Source organism: Rhinolophus hipposideros, assembly GCF_964194185.1.
Source record: "Rhinolophus hipposideros genome assembly, chromosome: 15".
NCBI classification, from domain to species: domain Eukaryota; kingdom Metazoa; phylum Chordata; class Mammalia; order Chiroptera; family Rhinolophidae; genus Rhinolophus; species Rhinolophus hipposideros.
The window spans coordinates 9,827,588-9,846,533 of NC_138061.1; the positions used below are offsets into that span (position 1 = coordinate 9,827,588).

Here is an 18,946-nt window from a genome sequence, read left to right on the forward strand (position 1 = left end):
CACAGGGAGTAGGAAGTACTGGAGGCCAACTCACTCTTATCCACCTGCCTTCAAAGACCGCATTCTCTCTGCCACACTCACAGCCTGGACAGCTGGCTCTGCTTGTCCGAGCCCCATGAATCCAGCTGGAGCAGAAGGATCGGAAAGGCCAGCTGCATACAGGCAGTCCCATTTTCCAGGACCGCACACGCCAAGGTGGGGGCGAGGAATGAGACAGGCTGACAGGGCACCATGTGGTGGGACCTCAGGCTCCCAAGGACACAGCTATCCTGCAGTTAGGCCTGTGACACCTCACAGTGGAGTGGACCTCGGTGTTTCAGGCACACCTCACTAGATTCACACGTCGGGAGGTTTAGCTGGTGTAGAAAGGAAGAAACACAAAGGACAGAGAAATATCTTGTTTTTTTAAGTGACAAAGAAAAATACTTTTAAAATCACTTTTGTCTACCTAACTGTAAAAGTTATCCATGCTACATAAAAGCAAGTTGGGAAACCAAAATATAAAGACAAAATTCATAATTCCATGCCTAGAGATGATCACTAAAGACCATTTGATCTCGACACTTTCCTTCATTTTTGTGCTATAAATATGTATGTGCACATACATATAACAAATGCAGCACAATGCAGCTTAAACTGTTTAAAGAAAGTACTTCTTACCCTGTTGTTGAAAGTTATTGATTTGAGAGAGAGAGAAAGAGGCACTATCTTCCTAAAGCATAGTTGAGTGAAAACTGGCATTTGGAATCTGAGCTGATTCCACAGTGAGTCCCTGGGAAGGGCCTCTGGGTTCTGTTTCTCTTCAGAAAACTCTCCTCTCGAGGGCCCTGCTGGTAACCACCAAAATGTGTACTCAGCGCAGTCTGTGGTTCTCTGCTCCCAAAAGGCCCCCATAATAGCCCAGTTTTCCTAGTGAAGGAGTTGGAAGCTGAGGGGAACATGTTTGGAGCCACAAGATTTCACATAACTTGAAGAAATCTCCTCAACAGCTTTGATTTGACTTCACTGAGCCTGCTGGCTCCATGGCGGAACTGTCTGAACAGGCAGCTTCTGAGCCCTCACAGGCCCCAACCAGGAAAACTTCACGTGGCCTCAGCCCCTTGTCAACGGGCAGTGCTCTGTGCCCAGGAGGCAGCTGGTAGGGCAGTGTGAAGTGTGTCGGCACAGCCGGAACCTAGAAGAATGGGGTGATCGTCCCTGAGTATTAGAGGAGATGAGCTGACATCCCTGCTTTGTACTTAGAGGAAAGCGTCTTGGGTCTTCAGTCCTATTAATTCTTAGTTTACACACTGTTCTAACAGGTTCTGGGTTTCAGGTCACGATGGATTTGAAGTGCTGGTGGAAGCCATGAAGTGATACCTAACAGTCAGTGGAGACATAGAAAAATGATGCTGAACATAAATGACAGCACAGTAATGTGGAGCCGCCGAGCATGGGGACCCACAGCCCACACACCACACTGGGGCGCATCCCTGTGCTATGAGGTGGTGGCACGGTTAGTGATCCTAATGACCCCAAAGCACCGAGCAAAACTGAAATCATTCCCAGCGCATTCTATGAAGACTGTGTTAGGCGTTTTAATAAGCATTTCATCAAAACGATATCTCATGAGAAGTTTATAATTCTATCATTTGGAAAACTCATGTGCGTGGATAGATGGTTCTCTGATTTACTTTGGCTCTGCTGACAGGGTCCAGTTGTGTGCCAACATGTGCCGGCAAAGCCAGGCGAGGTGGGTAGAGCTGTGGGCACATCTCTGGTGCTTTAGCCTAGAGTCAAAGGTGGGCTGTGGGATTAATTTAAGTTGTGGGAAGCAGAAGGGAGCAGGTGACCTTACAAAAAGTTGCTTTCTTCAATTACGATACTTTGCAGTGTCTTTTTTTTCCCCCCTTTAAAAAATCCACTCCTGGGAGGTCTATTTCAGTTCTGATTGGTTTGCTAGTGTGTGGATTTGTTCTTTCCTTCATTGCTTTATGCTACAAACATTGATGGAGGACCTACTATGTACAAAGGACTGTGCTAGGAGTTGTGTTTGCAGCGAGGAATTCCATACCCCTCCGATGTAGACAGAAAAAGAGAAATGCTAAGAAGGAAAGGAAAGAGTTGATGGTCTAAGAGCTACTGACAGGGGCTACCTTTGGATCTAGTAGCCAGAGAGGGCTCCCTGAAGAGGTGACTGAGACCTGAGTGGTAAGAGGTCACAGGTGAGAAGACTTGAGGGCAGGACTTTCCAGGGAGAAGCAAAGGCCCTGGGGCCGGTCTGCTGGGTGTGTTGTGGGAGGTCAGAGGCTGGCGTGCAGAGAGTGGTGAAGGTGGTAGACTAAGTTCAGAAGGACTGGCCGGGCCTAGGCCCCCACGCCGTGCTAACTAGTTTAATTTCAAGGATGTTGAATGGTGACTACTTACAGAATGTGCCAGTTAGGATAATAAGGTTTGATTCTCTTGATAGCTCGGCACCTTGGCTCTGCTCCCCAGCTCCGGGTGTGCCTGTCCCTCACCAGTTGGGTGAGAGAATGCGTATGACTTGGTACAGAGCCATCTCTGTTACTAGAAAGTCAGCTGCGAACCCTCGGCTTCCTGACCATGGCTCCATCTGTCCCCGGATGGCCTGCCCCCTGCCCCTTCCCTTACCCTTCCCAGCCCATCACTTCCTGGACTCAGATTCACTGTCACTGTATGTTAGGGTAGCAGGAGGGGGAAGTGGGAACTCGTGTTCCAGTCTTGCCTCCGTCTGACCCCAGGTGCGCCCGTTTCCTTGGTGTGGCTTCCGTACCCTCATCTGTAACATGGGGCTTTTGGCAAACTGCTGCCTCCTGGAGCTATGCAGGGAAGCTGTCACAAACCTCCCGTGCCCGGATGGGAAAAACTCGCTCCCTGGTACCCACAACCTCATTTCCTTAGACCTGGCTTTTCCTCCTGTTCTTTGACTTTGGAATTTAGTAGCTGTGAAACTTTGGGCAAGATGCAGTCCCTTTCTGTGCCTCAGTTTCCTCAGTCGTGAAGTACGGGTTATGATAAGGTGGTTGTGAGGATAAGATGCAGTCGTATCTGTGAAGTGCTTACTTAGTGCAGTGCCTCGTGTGCTCGCCATAAATGTTAACTGTGTACGTCCTTCAAGTGTAACAGGAAGGTGAACTTTGGCTTAATGCAGTGGGTCTGAATGGGGGAAGGGGCTATTGCACCCCAGGGGACATTGGGCAGTGACTGGAGAAATTTCTGGTCGTCACAACTGGGGTGGGAGTGCTGCTGGCAGTTAGTGGATAGAGGCCAAGATGCTGCCAAAATCCTACAATGTGCAGGTCAGCCCCACACTACACAGAATTATCTGGTCCAAAATGACAGTGGTACCAAGGTTGAGAGACCCTGGCTTAATGTGGCTTCCAAAAATGTAGCAGCTTTCACGAGCCTTACCTTCGCTGAATCTCAGGTCCCCACCTGAAAAGCAGGAAATAATGTGTATGTCAATTTTCTACACTATAGTGAATTCTGGGAAAACATTAAGAAGGAATCTCTTCACAATGCTTTTGCATGTACATCTCCTATGACTCTCAAGTAGCGTTGGGGAAGGTAGGACCTGGCACCTCAGTTTACAAGTGAGAACGTTCACTGGATGGGAAGGTGACGTGACCAGCCCGAGGGAGCAGAGCTGGGAGGGGGAAACAGTATGAGTCCAGGGCTTCTGGTTTAGCCAGACTCTTCCTACCCATCCATCAGGCTGTGAGAACCCTTCCTGACATGAGGCATTAGGATTTGTTCTTCCTGTCATCCTTCTAGACTGTCACCATTTCCTTTCATGGACTCTGGTACAGGCAGCATTGTTTTGGGCATTTAAATACCAACCGCCACTCTTGCCTTCTTCTTTTCTATGTTCATCTCCCTTGCTCAGTCATGTTCTCCTGCACCTCCAGCCCTGGCTAATTCTAGAACATGCCCAGCAGTTACCAAGGCTCTGAGAGTCAGCCACAACATGGAGGGATCAACCCAGTCACAGCAGCCTCACATGCTTTCTTTGTACAAGAAATGACAACGTCAGTCTCTCCTGGCCTTGCCAGCTTAGTGGCTGGAACACGTGTGTCCTGCCCATCCACATGGCTAGGGACTCCGGGGAGGAAGACCAACCCAGGAACCCTCTATGCCAGCAGTTGCTGTGTTCCTCAGGCTTCTGGACAAGTTAGCCTTAAAAATTGTTTTTAATTGTCCAGTTACTATGTATTCATTGTTAAGAGGAAGAAAAGAAAATTCACACAACCCAGCAGAGTGTGAAGTAAAAAGTTAAAGCCCCCAGGCCCTGGGGGCAACGCCCTGTGGTCACGTGTCCTTCCAGAACCTCTCCTGCCAGTTTAAGAATGGAACACTGAAATCTTCCCTGTCGCCTGCAGTTGTGTCACATGAAAAAATTAAAACAAAATTCTGCTCCTACAAGTTTCTCAGTGTCCGTTTACACAGCTTTTTTGCTCTGAAGCCTCTGGTTTGAATAGGATAGTAAGGAGATTGGAGAAGATGGAAGGGTCAGGTCATTGCAAACAGCAACTTGAGATCATTGCTTTCTCAGACGAGAAAAGAGAAGGCAGCAGGTTCGAGGCAGAGCTCAAACCTGGCGGAGGGTGCTCATTCTTCTCCCTTGAATCTTAGGGAACCCAATGCTTACACTTAAAGCAGATTTCCAGTGTTGCCAGGACCCCCTTACCCAGGCTTTGGGGTTTGTGCTAAGTCCGGTCTGGGGAAGTAGAGTGGAGGCGGCCTTCTCCACTGAAAAGGAAGCCTTCAACCTCTGATGCTTAAAAAAAATTTTTTTTTAAAGACTTCAGTGAGATGTCAGAACTCCCAGCCACATCCTTGACAGAGAAAGGAGCTATGCATTGGGCCCCTTTTCGGCAGTGTTGTTTCTTTGAATTTCCCCAGAACCAAAAGAGTGAGAAACACTTCCTTTTTAGACATCAATAAGAAGGGTTGGACCAACTGGTGAGGACCCAGAGCTGGGGGAGGGGCTGCCATGCCTCCTGGGTCATTTAAGGCTCGAGTCTCTCCCCCAACCCCATGTTTCTCCAAGTCTGCAGTGGTGGCTGGAGCTGGGGATTCTGGATGCCTCTGTCTTGTGGATACCAGCTGACATTCGTTCCCAAAGATCCAGTCCAGCCCAGAAACCAGCATTTTCCAACATACGCGTACAAAGCCAGAAAGAGCAAGTCGTCGGTCTTTGTTCAAATGGAAGGAAAGTTGGCTCCCCATTTCTACCACAGCTGTTTGCCTTATGAGAGGTGGGGTGGGAAAGACAGTATTTGAAAAAAAATTTTTAACTTTATAATGGTGTTTAGAGATAGAAGAGGGGGCGGGGATGAGAGCCAGAATAACATGTAACTCTCCTGATGGCAAAAGACAAACATAAAATACCTTCACCCTGTGTAGAAAGCATGTCATTTCAGGCTTTAGATTGGAGTATAATGAACTCCAGAAAAAAGTAGACAAATTGCCACCACCCACTTGACAGCACCGGGCCCATGGGCCAGTGAGGGGATTTCACCCCAAGCAGGGTCTCTGCTTCTGTCCACGTCTGGCCTCTTTTTGGAGTTCTGATCCCACCCTGTCACATCGTCCATCTCTGGTGGGCCTGTCCAGGAAGCAGGGGCACTGTCCAGGGCAACAGAAACTTCTGGTGGCCCACCCTGGCGCTTTGGGACAAGGGCTGACCTAAGCTATTTTGTCTTCTCACCTGCTCTCTGCCAGCTGCCCTCACACGCTTTCCTGGATACAACCCATTCCCACGTCAGAAGGGAGGGAGATGGTTTTCAACTCTAGCGGGGGACGTCCCAGTTGGTGTCCTTTCCCAACAGCTTCTTTAACGACCGACTGGTTCTGTCGTCATGTCATAGCTTGAGGGCTGGAGGGCGAGGGACTTGCTTTCTTCGCATTTTCTGTCTGTCTGTGTGGGTATGAACGCATGCCTGTGGTCTAGGTGTGTGAGGAGAACACATTCTAGAACTGCGATGCAGAGATGCGGTGCTTTCCACCTTCTTTTAGCAATTTTCGTATAAAAACTAAACCCAGTTATTTATTTTTTATTTATTTATTTTAGGACTTTATTGGGGAACAGTGTGTACTTCCAGGACGTTTTTCCAAGTCAAGTTGCTGTCCTTTCAGTCTTAGTTGTGGAGGGCGCAGCTCAGCTCCGGGTCCAGTCGCCATTGTTAGTTGCAGGGGGCACAGCCCACCATCCCTTGCGGGATTCGAGGAATCTAACCGGCAACCTTGTGGTTGAGAGCCCACTGGCCCATGTGGGAATAGAACCGGCAAACTTTGGAGTTAGGAGCATGGAGCTCTAACTGCCTGAGCCACCAGGCCGGCCCTAAACCCAGTTCTTGAAGCAAATATGAAGTCCCATTAATAAAAATTGCATTAAAGGATTTAATTTCCCTCCTTGTCCCCAGTTGAAAACACCGGCGGAGGGTTTTGAAGAGAAGGGAGGATGTATGTTTAGTTTAGTTCTTTTAATGTCCTTGTCTTCTGAGAAGTGTTAAAAGATTTATCAGGCTTGAAATGCGCTTAACTGAGAGTGTTGAGGGGTCTTCAAGGCTAGTTATGCTTCTCATTTTCTGCGGGGATGAGGATGGTTCAGGGAGGACGTCCTTTCCTGGAGCAGCAGTCTCAGAACATACTTATTAATAAGTTGGAGCACCACATGGCGATTTTCCCTTGCAGAAATGCAGAACCCCATCAGTCACTGTCTGGGTTCCGGAGATGGGGGTTGGGGGTGGGCTAGGGTGGGGGTGGGGGCGGCTTGGCTGTGTAATGACCCTGTGTAGCTGCACATGGCAGGAAGGCTCCTTTCACCTTTCTTCCCAAGAGTCCCACCTCCAGCTGCCTGCTGGACTGACTCCCAAAGCAACGATGCCAAACCGTTTACAATCCAGGCATGCAGCTCACAGATGTGGGGCTGCCAAGCCCCGAAACCTGCTGAGCCACAGCTGTCTTGGCCAAAAAAAAAGAGAAGGTATGGAATTCAACTGAGCTGCCAGCTTGAGATTTCTGCCTCATCAGTGGCCTCACTCTGGGAAGGACTGGCAGCCTTACAGCTCTGCTCAGAGGCTTTTGCCCACCTGGAGCCCCACCCCAGATTTGTTTCCATCTTCTTTCCTCTTCCCTCCAGACAACTTGAGGCATGTTGGTCAAGTGACAGTCACAGTCCAGCCCCACTGAGGCCAATTCTCCCCATCAAGGAGTCCTGGTTTTGTAGAAACCGTCTCATTTTCTGTGCTCATGTAGGAGTGAGGTGAGATCAATATGCCAACTGTGTTAGTTGCCAAGCGCTGTCATAACAAATGATCACAAACCGATTTGCTTAAAACAACAGAAATGTATCCTGTCACAGCTCAGGAGGCCAGAAATGTGAAATCAAGGTGTCAGAACGGCTCTGCTCAGGCTCTAAGGAATAATCCTTCTTTGTCTCTGCCTGTAGCTTCTGGTGGCTGCTGGCGTTCCTTGGCTCGTAGCTACATGACTCCGATCTCTGCCTGCCTCTGGTCATGACCTTCTTCTCCCTGTGTCTGTCTCTGTCCTCTCCTTTTCTTATGAGGACACTATTCCTTGGATCTCCGGTGGACCCACCCTAAATCCAAAATGATGTCATCTCAAGGTCTTCAAGTAACCCTATTTCCAAATAAGTTCACGTTCTTAGGTTCCAGGTGGACATAAGTTTAGGGGGATACTGTTCAATCCACCACATTGACCTTTGGAGACATTTGTTTTCCATTTATACACACACACTCTTAAAGAACATATTTGGAATCATTGTCTTTAGATTCAGTGCATTTTAAATGTTTAGTGTTTAGTCATTTAATATTCACATACGTTTTTGCATGCTGAACTCCTTTTGCACACTTCATGTTTAAGGACTGGCTGTTGGTCTGCCATATGAGTGACAATATAGCTTAGTGGTTAGGAGTGAGGCCTCCGGAGCTAAACTGCCAACGTTTCTATCCTGCTTGTCTCTTTTTGTTCCGGGCTGAATTGTTCACCCACCCACCCCGGCCCCAATTCATATGTTGGAGTCCCAAGCCCCAGTACCTCAGAATGTGACTGTGTTTGGAGAGAGGGTCTCTAAATAGGTATTTAACATTAAATGAGGTCATTGGAGTGGGCCCTAATCCAATATGGTGTCCTTAAAGAAGAGGAGATTAGGACACAGATATACACAGAAGAAAGACCACGTGGGGACACTGTGGGGACGATAGCCATCCACAAGCCTCAGAAGAAACCCACCCTGCAGACATCTTGATCTTGGACTTCCAGCCTCCAGAACTGTGAGGGAAGACATTTCTGTTGTTTTAAGCACTAGTCTATGGTACTTGTTATGGCAGCCCGAGCTGGCGGATACACCAACCATTCTTCTGTGTGATCAGGGTTCTTGTAGGGTTCTGGTGAGGATAAATGAGGATTAACTGCTGCCTGACACATGGGCAGAAGGCACTTGCGGCACGTTGGTACTACCCTGATTCATTTCTCCAGCCTTCTGTTGCACGTTGGGTGGCTTCTATTCTTTCCCTGGGTGAACACTTATTGGGCCCCAGTCATGGCCATTTGCCCTGTGATCAATAAGGCAGTGGTCAGCAGCTGGGTACACTGTCTTTGGCCACTTTCTTGGAAGAGATTTTTAGGACTGTTCTCTATCCTCTAAGTCATCTCCGCTGAGCATTCCCCACAGGGACCCTGTGATAGGAACACTCTATCACCATGTGCTCCTAGACCCGTGCCCAGGAGACCCTTTGCCAGTGGATATCAGGCAGCTCCCAGCCCCACAAATTAAGGCCATTGAGAGCGACATCCCTTTTCTTTTGAAAATCGGTCCGGGCCTGATGGTTACAGCTGCCACCAGGTGACCCCGCAGCATCAGAAGATGCATTAGCAAGTGAGGGCTGCTGGAGAAGAATGCCCCAGGCTGAAGGACTTCCCGGGCATCTCACACCTGCCCACACAGAGAGTGGCCCTTGGGCTCTTGTTAAAAGTGTTCGGTAGCCCCCTCCCCTCGAGCTCGCTGACACCAGGAAGGAGCCTCTCTTGGGGTCTCCTGGAGGCTGAGAGAGTCCTGCCAGCCCCTGAGCGGCTCCGGAGCCTTCCCCTCCCTCCCCCGCCTCCTCTGGCCCTGGTGCCTTCCTCCCCGGCCTTTTTCTTCTCCTCTTTGAAGTGCGAGCCTCAGAGCCACTACAGGCAAACAGGATGTTCTACTCCCACGCGCAGAGGCTTCCGACGAGAAGCCTGGGTCGAACCGCATCCTGCTGGTAGTGGTGGGTCCCATGTGCTGTGGCCCTGGTGTGGGAGGGCTGGGTGCCGGGAGGGGCACCGCAGATGTGGCTTCATCAGTCCCTCTCTGATCATCCATCCGGTCCAGACGAGGAACTAGGTGGGCATCTCAAAATTCCCTGTGGGAGCTCTCGTGCTTGGAAGGGCTGAATCATGCAGGTGGTGAGTGATGGTGACATCTGCTTGGCACATTCGTGGAAGGCCATGGAAGGATAATGGCATTCCTTGTCCCCTGACCGTGATTTTTGTACTTTCTGAGACTTTTTTTTTTTAATGAATGATTTCTCCAAACCTCAGCACATTGGTCTAGGATGACAAGATTGCCACAACATAAATAACTGCTGGGGGTTTCGGGAGGTCTGGCCTTTCTGAGCAGTTGGAGATCTTGGACAAGACTGGGAGGGCACTCAGGGAAGGGCAGGCAGTAGTTTAAGAGTTGAAAGAAAACCCGAAGTCCTAAATCTTTCCCTGGGTTGTGGACTCTGCTGATAGCAAACTGATTGAGGCAGCTCTCCTATGGTTGAAGCTGTCTTGGGTAAAGGCAGGTGTAAAAACGGAAGGTTCCAGTTCTCCCTTCCCTCAGGCAGACATTCTGAGTCTTTAGACTCCATCACACATTTAATTTACAAAATAGTCGGTGTGCGTGTTGGGAAAGGACAAATTTAAAAGATGTCAGGGTTTTACCACCCACTTGATAACTCCGCCTGGCAGTGAGTGACATTTTAGATACTTCTGGAACTTTTCACGTGTTGAGCCCATGGTAGTGGAGTAGATGAAGGCACCAGGTGCAGTGTGGACTTTTAGTCTGCAGAACGTCTTGAAAGTTCAATCTCAGGTCTGAGAGAGAGAGAGAGATTTCTCAGAGGCTGTACCCATTGACAGCGGAAAATGCTTTCCTTTTTGCTTCTCCTTTCCTCACCCCTTTTGTAGGGCAAAAGAGGAGGGTGGCATAGGATCAGGTAGGAGTGGGAGAAAAGGGACGCTGGGAAAAGGGACGTTGGGAAGAGGTGGCTAGAAGAGAGGGGACAACTCTTTGAAGACCTGCGGTGTGCCAGGTGGCAGACCTCTAATTCAGAGGACTTTGGCTCCATCAGGGGGTCCTCCTCTTGCACCTGATGAGCCCACCTTAGAATCCTTTCTTTTCCAGAGACGTGCTCTTGAGCCTGTATGAGTTTGCATTTTGTAGCCAATTGCTATTTCTTTAATTAGGGTCCTGTTCCTGAAGCCTCTCTGGGCTAAGACTGTAGTTTCTCTTCTCTATCCTGCATTGAATCAGCTCCATTTTGTTTCTTAGCATAGGTTTGAGATCTTGGATGCCAGACTTCTGGGGGTTTTAATATTAGCACAATTGGATATGATGTGGCCTTTACGACATCACCGTTTATACAGGAATGGTTTCTATTTCACTTTCTCAGGTTCCTGGAGAAACACATCACTGTATCATCTACCCAAATAAAGTGGAGATTCTTAAAGGACCTCTTGATACAAGGGTGTGAATCAGCATTGTGCGAATCTACACTTCTGTGGAAAATAAAGATAGATTTGTTCATGTGACTCTCTAAGCTATTATATTCCACTGAGATTATTTCACAAGGACCAGAAACATCCAGGAAATCCGCCTTGTCTAGCCCATGACTTCCCATGTTTCCCTGAAAATAAGACCTAACCAGAAAATAAGCATGATTTTTCAGGATGACATCCACTGAACATAAGCCTAATGCATCTTTTGGAGCAAAAATTAATATAAGACCTGGTCTTATTTTCAGGGAGACACTGTACTTTAGCTTTCTTTGAGTGTGTCTTGCATGTATTTGCATTCTTTGGCAACAATAGGTATTTAATAAATATTTGATAGGATGATTCACGGCCTGATTGGCCTCACCTTTCAGACTCTTTTTCTTTTTTCTCTTAGATCTTCAACCTCATGAAGTATGACAGCTACAGCCGCTTCTTGAAGTCTGACTTGTTTTTAAAACACAAGCGAACCGAAGAAGAGGGAGAAGAGTCACCCGACGCCCAAACTGCAGCTAAAAGAGCTTCAAGAATTTATAACACATGAGCCCCCAAATGCTGGCAGGACTGACAGCTTTCGGGAGCAAAGGAAATCCCTCTCAGGACCGTGCAGGGTTTAGAATTGCTTTATTATCGGCAAGGACTGAAATGTACAAAACCCTTCCATGGGATATGTGTATTTTATTAACTGCTTGACCAGTAAGTTTTGCATGCTGGCTAATCTTACATAAAAAAACAAATAGCTTTGAAGTTTTAGTTCACACGTCTACACACAGACACACACATACAAGGCAGAAAGAGTCCTTAAACACTGGACACCGAGCATTTTATAGCTTGATTAAACTTCATGTGAGGCCACCAGGTGAAACTTATAGCCACCTCTGACCTTTTAAGTCTTGGCCTTGCCTCTGGGGAATGGGGCATGCATGTCCCCAGATTACTTGGCAAATCAGCTTAAGAATGTGTTTATCTGACAAACTCAGGCCACTTGGGGTGCTGTCTGTCAGGTGTCTTTTGAGTTAAATTCTCAAGAGCAAGTTCAATGCTGGGAAAAGAAAACGCATCAAGGAGAGCCTCTGCAGATGTGGGGAGCTGTGTGTTTCATCAGAGGGTTCTTATTCCTTGTGCATGGGTTTGTTCTGGTTTTGCCCACAGTCAGTGACATTTCATGCAACACAAATACATACTTCATCTTGACAGAAACAAGATCTCAACCAGGAAGGAAGACAAATGGGAAATTGTGCAGGGTCCCTGTAGCAATGCAAGGTGGTGTTGAATGGGATTGTGGCACACAGCCTGTGCCGATGCTGGAACTCGTGCATGTCCCCTTCTCCCACAGCCCAACTGGGGACACACTGTAACCCTTTCTTCTCTGTGCGTACACTTTGCTAGGCTTGTTAATCTAGATTTGAGATTTCAACAAGAGGAAAGACATGCTGTCTCTGAAAGTCTCCTTTTGGGTGGAGAGACTGAGAGTGAAGTCCTGCTTGGCTCAGACTGACCAGCCCACCCAGGTCATCCCCTGTTAGAATTAAACCCACCAGAGCCCAAGGTCAGGCACAGTTCCCTTTGCTAATTGTTCCTGCCGTCTGCTTCTGCCAGATCTTCTCTAGCACGTCTGCCAAACCTTAAACTTCTGTTTGTACAAAGCAAACAGGTGTTGTTGCTCATGAGCCTCCGACTAACCCATTTGCAGAATTGCCTGATGTTGAGGGTGGCTGTATAATTTACCAATCAAACCAGGGCATTTTGAGAGCAAAGTGGGGTGAGTTTAATAATTACACTGGGATAACAGTGTCAGCTGGTTCTGTTCCCGGTGAACCAGTTGCATGGTCACCCTACTGATGACCCTCCCCTAGTGTGACCTCTTGGGCCATCCCCCAGATTCGCTAGCTTTGTCCATTCACTGTGGTCGAATGCTTCCTGCCCTTCCGTCTTGGGCTTGGGGAAGGGATGGCATTTGAGGGGCCATTCGCTGCTGAGAACCATCATCCAATTGAGCATCCATCAGAAACAGCAATATTCAAGCCCTCAATAAGGGGTTCACCACCTTCCCCCAGATGTCCTAGACTGACTTTCTCTCAGCCTGGGGCGAGAGAGTGATGCCCAACGGCCCTGTCATCCAAAACAATTTAGTCCTTTAAGCAGTGTAGACATGCATTGACATTTTAAAAAGCAAATGCATTTTAAAGAGGATTAAAAACAGTGCACGTTCTCTAGCTCAACTTTGAGTTTACCAGCCAGAAAAGTGCAGGAATACAGGCCACAACACTGTACCAATATAGACAGAGGGTAATTTTGGGGCCCATGGAGCTGGGCATCCTGCTCAGTGCTGCCTTTGGGGAGCCTGTGCCAGTGGGTGGGCTGGAGCCCTCTTTCTGGCTTTTAGCCTTTTACCACTGGGTTCTGAGACCTTTGAGACGGCAGTCTTATTATCGGCCTGAGTTATTCACATTGTCTATCAGAAGCAAAGCCTCTCACAAGCTGCCTGAAGAGCCCAATGCCAGCGTGCTGGTGAGCCACATACATTTGACCACAGCTGACACCTACCAGCGCGAGCTCACACCACTTTCCTCTCCTTGCTCCTGCCTGGCCCCCTCCATCGAGGCCAATCAGAACTGAGGTGTGTGCAGAATTCAGCTTTCTGTGACCATTGCAAAAGTGAGACTGGAGCATGGGGAATCCATGTAGCCAGATAGACACTCGACCCAGCTTTTCACTTTCATCCCTATATCTGTCCATCCATTTATTGATTAGTATTTAAATTGTATCTGCAGTGAGCTAGGAGGGACTGCGTTAAGTGCTGAGATTCAATGACAATAAAGCAGCCATGATGATTCACGCTCCAGTGAAGTTTACAGGTGTTTTAAAATGTAGGTTTTATTATTATTCAGGTGTGGTGAGGCCAACAGATCAGGAGACAATTGCCATTGAAAAGAGAGTTTGGTACAGTTCCTATGAGGAGGGGGCACTCCATGCCACCCAGGGCCACATGGGGAATCACCAGGGCCAGTCAGGAGGCAGAGGGAGTGAGGGACAAATGTGAGCAAGAGCCTTTACTGTGGTTCCCACGGGAAAGGAAAAGCAGGGTGCGCAGGCTTAGGATTGGCTGGTCCGAATAACTTCCGTGGGTTCTGGGACATAGGGGTTGCCTCTAGTTGTCTGGTACCTGGCTCTGGGTGATGAGGGCAGGTGGTCCAGAGTGTAAGAGCCTGGTAGAGGAAGTTGTTGGGGATATGAGCTCTGGATTGGTTAGTTTGCAGATGAAAGGCATGCTCTATTATCTCTAGGAATTGGCTGGCCCTGGGAGGGGCAGTCCCTTCAGCGTCATCAAGGCCCCAGATGTCAAAGCATCAGAATAAAAAAGCGTGCTTAATACAACAGTCAGCAGGGTCTCAAACGCTCCGCCTGCAGGCCACATATGTCATGTCTGGTGGGGCATGTGTTTCAAATCTTTCAACGCAAATGTTCATGAGTGTGATCCCCAGTTAGCCGCACGCCTCAACCTTCCCTATTGCCTTATAGCAGGCCACTTTCATATTTATGTTATCTGCTAGCTCCATAGTTTATACCCTGATCTCCTATTTCCGTATGCAGAGAGCATGGGCTGGGTGACATTTTCTTCAGTGACTTTGCAATCATTAATTGTACCTCCAAATCCACTTTGCTGACCTGCCTGGCTTTCTGTAAGTTGTGGTTCCTGTCCTCCCCACCATCCTGCACCATCCCACCTTCTCAATCGCACTGTTTCCTTCTCAGGCATAGCACGGATCCCCTCACCCTTGCAGAGGACCTTACCAAGTGTTTCTTTCCTGTTGCCTCCTGCACAAAACCTTTAAAAGTGATAGAACAGCCATTTCTCCTATTGTCTGGATGGGAAGACTGAAACCAATACCACGACTCACACAGGCCCATGCTGGTGAGTGGTAGAGTCTGACGATGGAACCAAACCTGTTCCCTGACGCCAGCTCCCGTTTTGGTCCATCCCCTGCCTGGACAGCGCCCCAGAAAAGCCCAGGGCTGGGGGTGAATACTGACCTTTGGGTAAAGACGTGCACTTACTCACCAAACTGATAAGCAAAGAGTTCCTGCTAATCCCAGGCCAGATGTTTAGATACAGCAGTGTAGGGGGATGAACGAATGAGGCAGAAACCCTGCCTCCAGGGAGCAGCTGGTCTCGATGCGATGGCGTCTTTACCAAAACTGCCAGAAGAAAGATAATAACCGGCCCCTGGGAAGCAGACCAAGGGAACATGACTGGCTGGTGGTATTGATCTCTGAAGTGTACAAGCTCACTTGTTTTCTTCCCCCTAAATATCAGGATGTTAAGCTTCAGATGGACACTAGTGGTGAAGTGATTTCTTTAAAAAAAACCAAGAATGGGTGCTCTGTGATTGTGGGGATAAGCTTTTTATTCCTGTCTCAGGTGAACTCTAGAGAATGAGGAATTTGTTCACTAAGTTTCCAATTATGGTTTTGCAAACAAGGACATACATTCCCTCATGTATCAGAGAGTGGGGAGCTGATGAATTGAGACCCAACTCCCAGGTCCTGGCTCTGGATTTGGGAGCAGGCTTTGTTTACAAGCTTTGCAAACTGTGAGGCCAGCTCAGCCATGGTTCACATTCTGTCATTGTTTACTTTCATTTTGGCTGTGGCTGTTCTAGAACTTACATTTATTTAAGTGCTAAATGGTCTTGTCCAACCATTAGCTTCCAGGGTTTTTAAATTTGCATCTCTTCTCCAGGTTGCATACAATGCAGTGAGCATTGTCAAAGAGCTGCTGCCCGGGAAGCGAGGGAGGGGAGAAACCTCAAGCACAGCTAGGGAGAAGGTAGAATCGTGGTGGAAATAGTCCCCAATCCTTGGGCAGAGCAGATGGGCTCTCCTGGGATTCCCATAGGCATTGCAAGTCCAAAGTTGGGCACGCAGAGACCTGTGGGCCCTTCTCCTCTGAGTGAGGGTCTTGCAGGTCATGCTCTCTCTGGGTGCTTAGATGGAGGGTGTTCACCCCACCTGGAAAGACGGGGGTTCTTTTCCTGTTACCCGCAAAGCCACTGGGTAGGGGCACGTGGAGGTGGCCTGAGACTTTCCTGCGCTTGTATGTCTGATCCACTAGCAAGTCCTCTAGATTCTTCTTTAAAATCCAGTTTGAATGTGTCTATGTGCTCCCATCGCCACGGCTCTGGGCTCTGACCAAGCTGCCTCCCTCATCACTTGCCTGGATGGCTGTGACAGCCTCTCACTGGTCTGTCCTCCTCATTCCACACCCCTCCACATCTTCACCCAGCATCCGTCTTTTAAAAGGACAGACCTGACCATGCTGCTCACCTGTATGAGCCCCTCGGTGCCTTTCCTTGTTCTCAGAATAAAAATTCAGGTCATGACCATGGCCTCATGACAAGGTCAGGAATGCTGAGCCCAGACCCCCCTCGCTTTAGGCCCCTCTGTGGCGGTTGTCTGCCCTTTGCGTCTTTCCTGAGGACCCCATTAAACAGCACCCCCCAAATGCCCCTTCCCAGCCCCACCCCCTACACATGGCTATTGATCTATTACCAGTTTGTGGCCTCTCTCCTCAAGGACAGAGAGTGGGTGTGTTTCACTGTGTGCCCAGGACTGACCCAGAGCAGCCACATAGCAGCTTCTCCGTAAATGTTTCTTGAGTGAGTGAATGAATGCCAGGATCTCAAATTTTGGTTTATCTCATTCATAGCCTGGCACCGCAGTGTTGCCTCTTGCTAATGGCTAACCCTGTGATTGTCATAAAAATGCAGAACTGGGAGGGCTGGAGAGGCCACCATTTCCTGAGCGCCTGTTGTGGCCGAGCACTGTGTGAGGGGCACTGCGGTGGGTGTGGCTCCCACTGTATCAGTGGGGAGCTGACTTCAGAGGCATTGAAACCCCAGTAGGTCACCATGGCTCGTGGTTGATGGTGGCAGGATTGGAACCCAGTGCACAGTGTTTTAGAACCCAAAGCCCACCATCTTTCACTCTACTAGGCTGGGCTAGAATTCAGCTCAGGCATATCTCTGGCCATTCCAGCTAAAAAGGGGGACTGTTGTCTCAGGGAGAAGGGCACTACCCCGCTGGCCTGGACCCATTCTTCTTTTTCTTCTGCAGAGGGGGCCTCCCCCCAGCCAGGTAGGTGAAGGCAAATGCTCCTTTAAAAAAGGCTGGTTTTGTATTTGCAACCAGTTTTTTTTTTTTTTTAATCCCGTAGTGATATATCATGACCGTCTTTCCATGCCAATAAACATAATTATACACCATCAAAAAAGTTTCAAGATTATCTAGAGAAGATAAATGTTTCCCTTATGCTAATTCCAGCACAGTTTATATGGTGTTTTGTAACACGGGCAAACTGTTTTCTTCTCACTTAAGCATTTAAACTCTGCTTTTAAAATTGTTATGGCATACGGATCGCCCAAGAGTAACAGATGTCTGCTTGATAGAGATGTTCCCAGGAAAAGAACTTGCTGCTTCTTGGTCTCCAGAGGAAGGATGCCTTCGCAAGTATGTGGCTTTTGGTCCACATGTCGCCCCTCACCCCCATAAGAGAAATGGGAGAAGAGACATAGCACTGCAGGCTGCCTTGTAAGTATCTGTGTTTACAGACCCTGGGACTATAGAGGTGAGACCTTGGTCTCTCAGGAGGGTTGTTCCTGCCCCTCCTGCAAGGTGTATTTCTCTGAATTTTCCTCGGGAGGGGGGGGTGAGGCCACGATCTGGACACATGAAAATGTGCACCCACTTTTACTAAATGTGCAGCTTTCTCCAGAATCTCAGTAGTGAAAGAATTTCTTTCAATTATTATTATTTTTCTTTACTATTGGTTAGCATGAGAATTTTGCTTAAGACCATGTCATGAAGTTTGCCTAAATTCTAACCCAGCTCTATCACTTGTTAGCTGCGTGATCTTGGGCAAGTCATATATCTTTCCAAGCCTATGTTTCCTCACCTGTTAGATAAGGATAACATTGGTCCCAACGTGAGATTCAATAAGATATTATATGTAATGTGCACAGCACAGTGCCTGGTTCAGAGGGGGCCAATAAATAGTAGTGACCCAGAGAGGTTGTGTGCTCTGTTCAAGGTCACACAGGGCAGACTAGCAGATTCCTGGTTCTGGTGGAGGCGAATTTCTGACTCCTTGGCTGGGGCTCTTACCCCATGACCTCTGAGTGGCTACAGGAAGACCACCAGGGCCACGGGGCTGGATCTGAATGCCGTTCAAATGACTGAAGTGGGAAGTATGTGGGCCTCTGACCAGGAAAGGGTGACGCCCAGAAGAGGATTGCGGAGGGCAGCCAGGGAGGTGACAGGGAGACCTGGCTGGGCCTGGGATTGGGTAACAAGGCCAGGAGATAGCTCCATTGCCAGCCAGGAGCCAGGTTCCTAGTCCAAACAAGTGGCCAAGTTAACGGGAAGGATGTCTGAGAGAAGGTCCCTGACAGAAGGAGTTGGTGTCCCAGGAGGGAAAAGCAGAGAAAACAGGGAGCCGGTTGTGTCTCTGGAGGCATTTTGCATCTGAAAGAAGGGGAAGAGAATCTAGTAGATGGCCTTGGGCGAGCCGCTCGTGTCCTCGGTGACTTTCCTTGGCACGTGAGGACGACGGTTTCCCACGGAGGAGCTGACCCCGCGCTTTCCTGGATGTGCAGGGCTCCCAGACCCCTCGGAGGGAACAGCCTTCCTGAAGTTCCCGGCTTGGGCTCACGGGGGAGCTGGCGAGCTGCAGAGGGAGGGAGCAGCTGGGCTTCCTCCCGGGAGGTCCCTGCAGGGAGGAAGGAACCTCGGATCTCTGGGAACCGCCCCGCTGCCCCGGGGTCCCTCTAGAGCGGGCCCTGCGGAGCCCCCTCCCCAGGTCCGGTGGTAAAGGATTCTTGGTGATCAGCTTCCGAGAGCCCAGGTCTGGGGAGGGGCAGCCCCGGAACTGCCAAGTCCGTGCCTGCTGGCCAAGGCCACCGCCCTGGCTTCCAGGGCTGAGTCTGGGACTGGGCAGGAAGGTGGGGCAGCCGCTCATACCCTTCCTGGCTCCCACAGCCCCATGGCAGGAGCAAGAGGCACTTCTGGGCTTGCGGGGAGGTTTTCTTTCCACTCATTTCAGCTGGTTCTTGACCTCTTTCCTCCACCTGTGCCCCCC

At 49.1% G+C, this 18,946-nt stretch overlaps 1 protein-coding gene across 2 annotated transcripts in view; it reads left to right on the plus strand.

Annotated features, from left to right (window-relative positions):
* Positions 1-14,260, plus strand: part of RGS10 (regulator of G protein signaling 10) — a 37,706-nt gene extending 23,446 nt beyond the window's left edge. For both annotated transcript variants that reach the window (XM_081074769.1, XM_081074770.1), the window contains exon 5: positions 11,207-14,260. In XM_081074769.1, coding sequence (XP_080930895.1) covers positions 11,207-11,353 — 147 coding nt within the window. In that variant the 3' untranslated portion in view covers positions 11,354-14,260. The remainder of the gene's footprint in view (positions 1-11,206) is intronic.
* The last annotated feature ends 4,686 nt before the right edge of the window (positions 14,261-18,946 follow it).